Below are 9,602 nucleotides of genomic sequence, written 5' to 3'. Positions count from 1 at the left end.
GTCCAAGAGTCTGTTCTTCTAAGCACACCAAGGCTATAGATGGAGAATAGCTTAAAACTTGAGTTAGATCCTGAAGATTTGTTTCTAGCATCAAACCCATTTTGAAAATGTTGGCTTTGCAGCTCAGAGATGCTTGCTAGAAAGGACTCGAAGTACTTTTCTAGCCATGATACTAGCCTTGGAAGAGAGTACAAGCATAAGAACGCTAAGCAATCATGAAAGCAGTATGTTTTGTTTATATGAAATATGACCTTTCCATCAGAATGAATGCTTTTGAGATTACATCAAACAAAAGAAAAATATGAATTAACTCCTTGAGGTAAAAAGAGTGTGGTAGTTATTTTGTAAGAGATCTTTTCAGTTGCCTCAAATCAACACCTTCAGTAGGCAGGTGTGAGAACTTCTCACCTTTAAGGTCTGGTAAACAGAAGATGGACTCCTGATGATTTGCTTATGCTGGAATAGGTACTTCAGAATGCATTAGTGAGGCAAAGGCTCCAGGGAAGTCGAGTAAATAAAAATCATAGCAAAGGTGTCACTGAAGGCAGAGTTGAAGTCTGGCTCAACAGATTGGTAAGTGGACATGAAAATGGAAGCAACGTGGTACAAAGAGAATGGCAGGAACTGGATGGAAGCAGGAACAGTACGAGAGAGTTTTGGGAATCACATAGGTAAACAATACACGTCTGTAATCCTGCCTTGTTCCCACTGGAAGCGATGGGATGGACAAGATGATCTCTGTCAGTCCATTAAGTATTTCAGCACTGTAGTCCATGACTGTGAAAATGAGTCTGAATGAGAGAATAAGCAAAGATTTCAGGAACATCAGCAGGAATAAATGGCAGAGGACAAGACACTCAACTTGGAGACTGTATGTCCACATCGCCAAGCACACCTACAGCACTAGTATCAACGGGAGGAACAGGCCCATAACAGCAGGAGTCATAGGCTGGCTCAGCTGAGCAGCAGCCTCTGTAACTTGTAAACAGACACGGCACCAACATCCAACAGAGAAATATTTTCTATAAAGTAAAATGATTTGTCTGTTCTATTGCTGCATTAGTGAACAGTTCAAACACCACAATTTCCCTTTGCTTGCCAGGATTGATATTTCCATCCTATACATTTCTTTAATTGCCAAGGATTTCATACAGCACCTTTTAAAAACAATTTGAGTTTATTAAAGAGCACTGTCTGTTCCCTGTCACAGGAAAATATTTTATATTTAATTCATTATATGTTACTTGTTAAAAAAATCCCTTATTTCTATTAATTAGAGTAGGTATGTTTGCTCACATATTGGCACTGAATAACGTACCCGTTCTCGTGCATGCATGCTTTAAACATTATGTGTTTACTTAGGAGCACTGGCCGATCCGATCCACTTTTCTTTCTTTACTACAGCAAACATGAGCTTAGTTTTGTACAAAGCTGGTAACACCACACAACTACCTGTCACTGGCTTTGAAACAACAAGCAGGGGATGGTTTATGTGAGCCAGAAAAGGTTACTAGGTCCAAAGAGAACTTCTGTTTATTGAAAAAGCTCTTAAAATCATCATCAGTTTTAGAAAAAGCTAATTAAATCAGTGCCTGGCTCTCAGAAGGCACAAGAAAGGACTACAAATGGTTGTTGCCCTAAGGTGGAAACTAGGTGGTCCCTGGACCAGACCCCTCACTCTGTTAATCCCTGCTAGAATTCATTAGCATCACGAGGACATTCTGACATCACGGCAGAGGAGAATCCTGCTTTTATGCAACAAATAACTACATTTAGCTCCATATTACCAAAAAGACAGTGGCACACTGGATATTGCCGACGAAAGATTCAGCACACCAATAGCTGGGAGGTTTTATTATACCACAGAAATACTGGTCGTTGTGGGCCAAACTCTGAAGTACTTGGGTCAGCCAAAAGTCACAGGCAAGTCAGAAGGTCAAATGCAGTTTTACTGTGACCTCAAAACAAAGACACTGAAACCAGAAGCTGAACTGTGATGCACTGACAGAGTCATGTATGGACATAGGCACGTGGACGAAGCCATGTATAGCATCACATATGAAGTAAGATGGGAACAAGGGAACAGTGAAGAAATGTTTCAAGAGAGCAACCAGTAAGGAAGGGAGTATATTGTGCACAGTGAAGAGGTGTAAGAAGCAGAAGCAGGAAATTCAGGCTAAATGACGTTTTTGACTCTGGGACTCTCTCACAGGTCTTCCTCGCTTCTGCAGTCCACCATTCACGTTTACGATGCAGCTTAGGGCCTTTTGGCAGACACGGGCACACCTGGGGTTTTGTAAAATATGGGTGCGACAGCTGACAGCTGCTCCGGTAAGGCACCTGTGCGGGAGTGGAAGTGGTAACATTCTGCTGTCTGGTACCGCTGGTGGGATCGGTGGCCTGAGGCACGATGGACAACTGGAAGAGAGCAGCAGGAAGAACAGCTTCACCAGCTTCGTGCCAGTGTCAGCCCAGCACTGCTCGGTGCCTGGAAGAACGCCTCTGCATTCACCGGACACCGCCTTCAAGGGCTGCCTGCCACCACAGTGCTACAATTTCCCAGCCCTTACCTGTGAGGAGCACAGCGCCCAAGGCTTTGCTTTGACGAGGACATACTAAAAAAGTGGGTGCAGACAGTGCTGGTTTTACATCCCGTTGACCCCTTTGCCCTCCAGGAGGGCAAGGACCCTCTTTCTGTGATGGTCCCCCACCTTCTCTCTCAGCAGCACGCCGAGATGGAGTCGAGCGAAGACACGTACCTCAGAAACACGATGCATCAGTACAGGCTTGGGGTGGACCTGATGGAGAGCAGCTCTGCGGAGAGGGACCTGGGTGTCCTGGTGGGCAACAGGTTAACCATGAGCCAGCAGTGTGCCCTGGCTGCCAAGAAGGCCAATGGCATTCTGGGGTGCATTAGGAGGAGTGTGGCCAGGAGGTCGAGGGAGGGTCTCCTTCCCCTCTACTCAGCCCTAGTGAGGCCTCATCTGGAGTACTGTGTCCAGTTCTGGGCTCCCCAGTTCAAGAAAGATGAAGAGCTACTGCAGAGAGTCCAGCGGAGGGCTACAAGGATGGTGAGGGGACTGGAACATCTCTCCTATGAGGAGAGGCTGAGGGAGCTGGGCTTGTTCAGCCTGAAGAAGAGAAGGCTCCGAGGGGACCTAATATATACTTACAAATACCTGAAGGGTGGGTGTCAGGAGGATGGGGCCAAGCTCTTTTCAGTGGTGCCCAGCGACAGGACAAGGGGCAATGGGCACAAACTGAAGCATAGGAAGTTCCGTGTGAACATGAGGAAGAACTTCTTCCCTCTGAGGGTGATGGAGCACTGGAACAGGCTGCCCAGGGACGTTGTGGAGTCTCCTTCTCTGGAGATATTCAAGACCCGCCTGGACAAGGTCTTCTACAGCCTGCTGTAGGTGACCCTGCTTCAGCAGGGGGGTTGGACTGGATGACCCACAGAGGTCCCTTCCAACCCCTACCATTCTGTGATTCTGTGATTCTGTATTTGTACAAAACCACGTTTTGTTCCAACGCCCACAAAGCCACACCGTGAAACAATGTCAGAGGTGCAGCCGCCCGCGGGCCGCCCCTCGCCCGCACCTCGGGCCCCGCGACCGCCCCCTGCCCCCGCCGCGGTGGGCCCGGAGCTGCGATGGCCATCGCCGCCGGGAGTTAATCATTAAGCCCCCGGCAGATCCGCTCCCGACCGGCTCCCCGGAACCTCCGGCCGAGCCCCGACCCCTCCCGGCCAGGCGCGACCGTGGAGGCCTGGGGGGGGGGGGGGGCGGGAGGCAGGGACGGGGGAGCCCGACAGCGAGCTCCGGGCCCCCCTCCAAGGCGGAGCTCCCTCGGCGGGCGCGGGGGAGCTGCCATGAGGAGGGAGTGGCGCCCGCCGGCCCGGCCGCTCCCGCCCGCCCGGGAGCCACGCAGCCTCCCTGCAAGGCGCCGTAGGGCACGCACCTGTCCCCGCCGCCGCCGCGTCGCCTCCCCTCCCCTCGGCTGACACCGTCTCCCGCCGAAGTGCCAGAGCCCCGCACAGCGGTCCCGTCCCGTCCCGTCCCGCCGCCTCCCGCCGCCCATGGGGCACAGCAGGCGCCGGTGAGGAGCATGGCCAAGGGGCCCGAGCCGGAGGACGCCTTCCTGCCCCTCCCGGCCGCGCAGGCAGCGCCCGCCGCCGCGCAGGAGGGCCGCTACGCGGGCTCGGTGGGGCGAGGCTTGCTGCCCTGCGCCGCGGCGGGCGCCGAGAGGGAGCTCCCGGGGGCGGCGCTGCCCGCCGGCATCAAGGCAGGTGAGAGGCGGGGTGCCGGCGGCGTCCCCTTGGCACCGCGCGGCCCGGGCCGCTGCGGGCGGCCGATCCGGCGGGGACGCGAGGTGCGGCGGGTGCGGCTGCCCGGCGGGCTCGGGGCGGCCGGGCTCGTCCCCTCGGGCGGCGGCGGGCAGGGCGGCCGCTTCAACGGGCGCCCGCGGGGCCGCAGCCGCCCCGGGGAGCAAGGCGGCGGCTCGCTGCCCGACCGTAACGATGCCCGTGGGTCTCTCTCCTTGTCCCCCCGCCGGCGCCCAGAAACGCGGTTCGGCGGCGAAGCCCTCTCCTCGGAGGAAGAGGGCGCGGATGGTCGCGACGGCGCACTGAGAACGGCGGAGCAGAGCCCGTCTGCGAAGAGGAGCATCGCGCAGATGATGAAGGACAAGAAGAAGCAGACGCAGCTCACCCTGCAATGGTAGGGCTCCGGCGGTCAGCCCCGGGGCGGCCGGGCCGCGGGGGCCGGCGGCGAAGCCCCCTCAGGGCCGCGGGCAGGGCCGCTGGGCGGGGGCGGCCGCGCCTTCCCCGAGAAGCCGGGCCGGCGCGGAGGGCTACGAGTCACGGCTCTGCCAGCGATATTTCTGGCTTGCGGTGTGTCTGGTTAGCCGGGTTAGGTGTTTTTTTTTTGGTTTGGATAAGCCTTGTCTACCAACAAGGCCACCCCCCTCCAAATTCCTGATTTTTCAAGCGAGCGGAGGTTTGTCACCTGGCAGAAATCTCCGTCGGATTCTCACAGGGCGCGGCTGCTGGGGAAATGTACTGAAAAAATGTAGAAATGAAACATTTCTTAAGAGTTACTTTTGCGAACGAGTGTTTTAGTTATTTATATATTTTAGTTATTTATATATTTAGATTTTCACTGTCTTGTAATGTATTTTCTTTACATTATATTCTAACCCATGGAAGCCCTAACGTTACTTCGTTTTATCTGGGCAAAAATTAACGAAAAAAGAGGCGAAATTCTGCAGACGTTGATTGATAAATGTTTCTACTACAGCACACTTGAAATTAGGGAGGAGCGCTGTTGAATTAAATGAGAACTAACAAATGCGGACCCTAAATCTATATTTTTTTTTCCTTCTAACTGAAAAATGAGAGTAATCCAAATTACCCAGCTTCTTAGTCTAGTTTACAGCTGTCTTCTGAGCGTAATTGGTAAGGATTTGAGTCTGATGAGTCAGTGCAAAATTACTCAGTATGCAGCGTTTAACACACGGTGTTTTCTTACAGATTTCTGTAATTTGAGAAGTAAATTTATTGCACATCATCCCAGAAGAGCGAACAATGCAGACTGATAAAGAAAAGAAACAGGACAACAGTGAACTATCCCGCTGATGCCAAGAGTTCAGTTCAAGCGAAGACAGCCAGATTTTTACTTCAGTTTTTAAAATTTTGATTGAATGACCATCAGTAGGCACTTGTATTCTGTAAACTGATTGGAAAGCCACACAAAAATGCATCCCCTTCAGAAAAAGCCAGTTCTTTGCTTCTTAGTATGGTTTGGTCAAGAAATAGTGTCAGGTCCAGCGTGGAAATTAAAAAGCAAAACTGGGAAGAAAATAGACGTTAGCCCAGGTGTTAAAGATATGGTGGGACGAAAGATGCAAGTTCAAGCCCCTGCTCTATTCAAAGGGCAGACTTAAATCTGAATCTTTCATAGTCTAGCTAGTGCTCTTATTTTCAGAGCAAGGCTGGGTCTTAGGAGATGATAATTTATTTACTTATATAAAGCAAAATAGTCCAGACATCGAAAAAGACTTGTTAAGAAAAGGGACCTGGCCCCAGGTTTTCCATGTTCTGCAGCTAACTTAAGCACCAAGTGTGGAGTCAGTCTGTAGTGTCTTTCTTGCTCAGGAGAAAGTAATCTGTGTGATCTCATGGAATTCTGCAGTAAAAATAATAAAAAACAGAGGACAATACCAAAAACCAGAAGGAAAATAAAATCGAGAGACATGGCGTGTTGCTTCTTACTCTGGCTGTTTCTTTCTCTGTACAGGTTGGAAGAAAACTACATTGTCTGTGAAGGAGTTTGTTTACCAAGGTGTATCCTTTATGCACATTATTTAGACTTCTGCAGAAAAGAGAAGCTGGAACCTGCCTGTGCTGCAACTTTTGGGAAGGTAAAGACTAAATGCCGTCATAATTTGTTAGATTTATTCTTTGATGGAATTACACTTTAGTACACCAGTGTCAAAATTCCTCTCAAGTTCATGTGTTTTCTACTGCTAATGTACATGGAATCAGACTGACTACACTGTTCCATATGAAAGGGTTTCATGACATCAGCTTTAGGAGAAAGAAACTGAACTTCTCTTTGATTTATTGTTATTTCATACAAAACAAGGCATTCTCTCCAAGGGCTTTTTTTTTTCCCCTTTTTGATGATGACATTAATAGAGTTCTTTGCACAAAACCAGATCTGACATGCAAGACACTTTTAATTATACTAAAGGCATTGTAAAGTGAGATGTGACACAAGAAGCAATACAAGAAGGGGAATAAAAATTAATAACACAAAGAGCTCCTGAATGAAAAATTGTTGATTCATCCTGTTTTCTACCCTTCCCTACAATTAATCCTGAAATCATTTAATGAAAGGGAGATGTGAGCTCTCCGTATTAAATCCTGAGTATTTAGTGAAACAGGAAACCAAAAATGCTTGAAGGATCATCTTTTTTTAAACACTACTGATCTAGTCATTGTTCATACATAGCAAAATGCATTAATTTAATTAAATAATAATAATGGATTTAAAATCCTGTTCATGAAATGTTCAATTACTAATTTTTTCCTCTTGAACTGGAGACACTAAGAAAGTGTATGTCTAAGTTTCATTACCCGGTTTCAGTATAAAAGAGGAAGACAATGTATTTCTATTTAAACATTGTTTTGACATCAATCTATTAGATGTATCTATTAGCTCTACCTCTATTACTGAATTGCCTTTTCACGTAATAAACCTTTTGCCTTAAGCATCCTTCTTCATAGGAAAAGTAGGATGTGTTCAGGGCACTAATCTCAATCTCAGGAAACCAGTGACAGAATGTTTTACTTGACTTGGGTTAGATCACTAACATAAATTCTTTATGCACAAGATAGAGCTAACAGAAACTTTCGTAGGGTTTCAGTGAGCGTAAATATGTTTAAGAGTGTCCAGCACTTTGGTAGTGGAGGACGCAGAAATATCCATGAGGCAAACATTTCATTTCTTTAACCTGCAGATCACACTTTTCAAAACAAAAATCAGTTTATTTTCAGTTATATGTACTTGAAAACAGAATAGCTAGAGGCCAGAACTTTCCCTGGTTCTGTTTGGATCTGTGAAGCAAAAGATACAGTTGTACTTTGGGGACCTGAATGGGAAGGGACTCTGGAGAAGAAAACTAAATTTTATGTTGTACAAGTGAAAATGGAAAAGAAGAACAGGTGTGAAGGAGCTGATGATTTTGGGAAGTCTGGAGGTACACAGTGGGATGGACGAGGACCGAAGGACCCATGCAGTATAAAACATGCTTAAGAGTTTATTTTCTGATACAAGCGTCATAAATATTTATTCACGGACTGCATTAGACCACTAATTTGCCCTACTGTTTTTGCCATGAACAGACTGCTAAGAAAGTATACTAGTGTTAGAAATTAATACAGTTACTTTCTCTTTAGACCATTCGCCAGAAATTCCCTCTCCTTACCACAAGGCGGCTTGGAACACGGGGCCATTCAAAGTAAGGCACAATTACCTGTGTTTCCTCTTACAGAGCGCGTTCTAGGAATGACACGTATTTCCCTGCCTGCATAATATAGACTAATTGGCAGGAGGGGGGGTTATTAAGATGATAAGCTGCAAGTGATAACTTTCATGTACGTGATGAAACTAATACAGAGTTTGAGTTTGAAAACATTACTGCAGGCATGATTTCTAAAATTAAACCGATTAAGCTTCTAAAACTTGTCATTATTTTTATAAAGCCATGCATTTGTTGAAAATATATGTAAAAATTTTATATATAAAATCATTATATAATACATATATCTTTGTTACAGCTGTTCATCTTTCTATAAGTAGTGTGCAATTTAACTACGCTTTTATTTGCCTTTTGCAAATCTAACAACTTTCGTTGTGTTCTCTACGTAACTATGAATTAGTTTAAAGACACTAGAAAAAAGCATTGTCTTTAGTTGAAAAGAAGGTATATATCTGCTCTTTGTTTTGACTAATTTGTAAAAACTCTGGGAAGTACACAACCTATAGTGCAGTCATTTCATAAATAATGTATCCATTTAATTTGTATATTTGGTCTGCGGAATATTAGGCTGTGGGAATAGATCACAGATAATTATGCGTCATCTGTGGTGAAATTTTTATTAATTCTGTTTCTGGCATTATGCTTTTGACCATGATAAAGTTGTTGCAAAACTGTTGTCAACAGTGGTAGCAACATATTCCCTCCACATCCACCCTGCCTCCTGTGTCCCGATATTAAGACTGCTGAGTAAGGACTGATGAATTGTCCCCAGTATGATTTTTTTTTTTTTTTTAATAGGGGAATGCTGCTTCTTAAGGAAGTGAAAAACTGTGTGGTGTATTGATGTAAGGAATGTAGAGAAGTCAAAATAATGCGTGAGGGTATTGCTAGTGTCAAGGTGTGCGTTGGGTAGTGCTAGGAAGCATCTGTCCCTGTTTGGGTAGTCACAAATACCAGGGTTCTCTGTACTGCCTGAAACCAGGACTGGCTTTCAGCTTTTCTGAGTGTTGTGCTTTTAATTGTTATTTCAGTGTTTATCAGTCTCCTGTTTTCAAAAATATTTAAACCTAAATACTGTGCCCATACCATTCTTCATAAAATAAGACTAGTTAAATAATTTTATTCTTTTAAAATAACTCTTCAAAAACTTACTGTTTTTTAATCCAAAATCATATTTAGACCAGATCCTTATCTGTATATTTCTATTGACTTCAAAACAGGTTTTCCTAAAAATAAGACATTGCTATGAGGAGAAAATTTGGATAGATATTGTGTCCAGCTTTATGTGTATATACAGAAATGAAACACTTATTATGAGTGCCTGTATTTTAGGAGATGCGTGCCTTTAAATATGACAGTATCCCTAGGATTTTTCTCATGCTTAAAATTACAAGTGTGTTTATGTATGTACTGAATAATATTTATCAAACTGTGCTTGACTTATAGAAGAAAGCACAAAGAATTGATGGTTTACAGAAGCAAAACTAAAACCTAGAAAATTAACAAAGAAACATTTTACTAATGAATAAGATAGAAAACCAGAATACTGGTAGTAACAG

The 9,602-nt window shown here is 45.6% G+C and overlaps 1 protein-coding gene across 1 annotated transcript in view; it reads left to right on the top strand.

Moving 5' to 3' along the window:
* The first annotated feature begins 4,107 nt into the window (after nt 1–4,107).
* The window catches only part of RFX6 (regulatory factor X6), a 37,141-nt gene continuing 31,646 nt past the window's right edge, over nt 4,108–9,602 (top strand). Inside the window, exons 1-3 of the mRNA XM_075444892.1 lie at nt 4,108–4,718; nt 6,297–6,420; nt 7,961–8,022. Coding sequence (XP_075301007.1) covers nt 4,108–4,718; nt 6,297–6,420; nt 7,961–8,022 — 797 coding nt within the window. The remainder of the gene's footprint in view (nt 4,719–6,296; nt 6,421–7,960; nt 8,023–9,602) is intronic.

This window comes from Opisthocomus hoazin, chromosome 2 (assembly GCF_030867145.1).
Source record: "Opisthocomus hoazin isolate bOpiHoa1 chromosome 2, bOpiHoa1.hap1, whole genome shotgun sequence".
Lineage (NCBI taxonomy): Eukaryota > Metazoa > Chordata > Aves > Opisthocomiformes > Opisthocomidae > Opisthocomus > Opisthocomus hoazin.
Note: the sequence above shows the minus strand (reverse complement) of the source record. Positions and strands in the feature narration are given on the sequence as shown.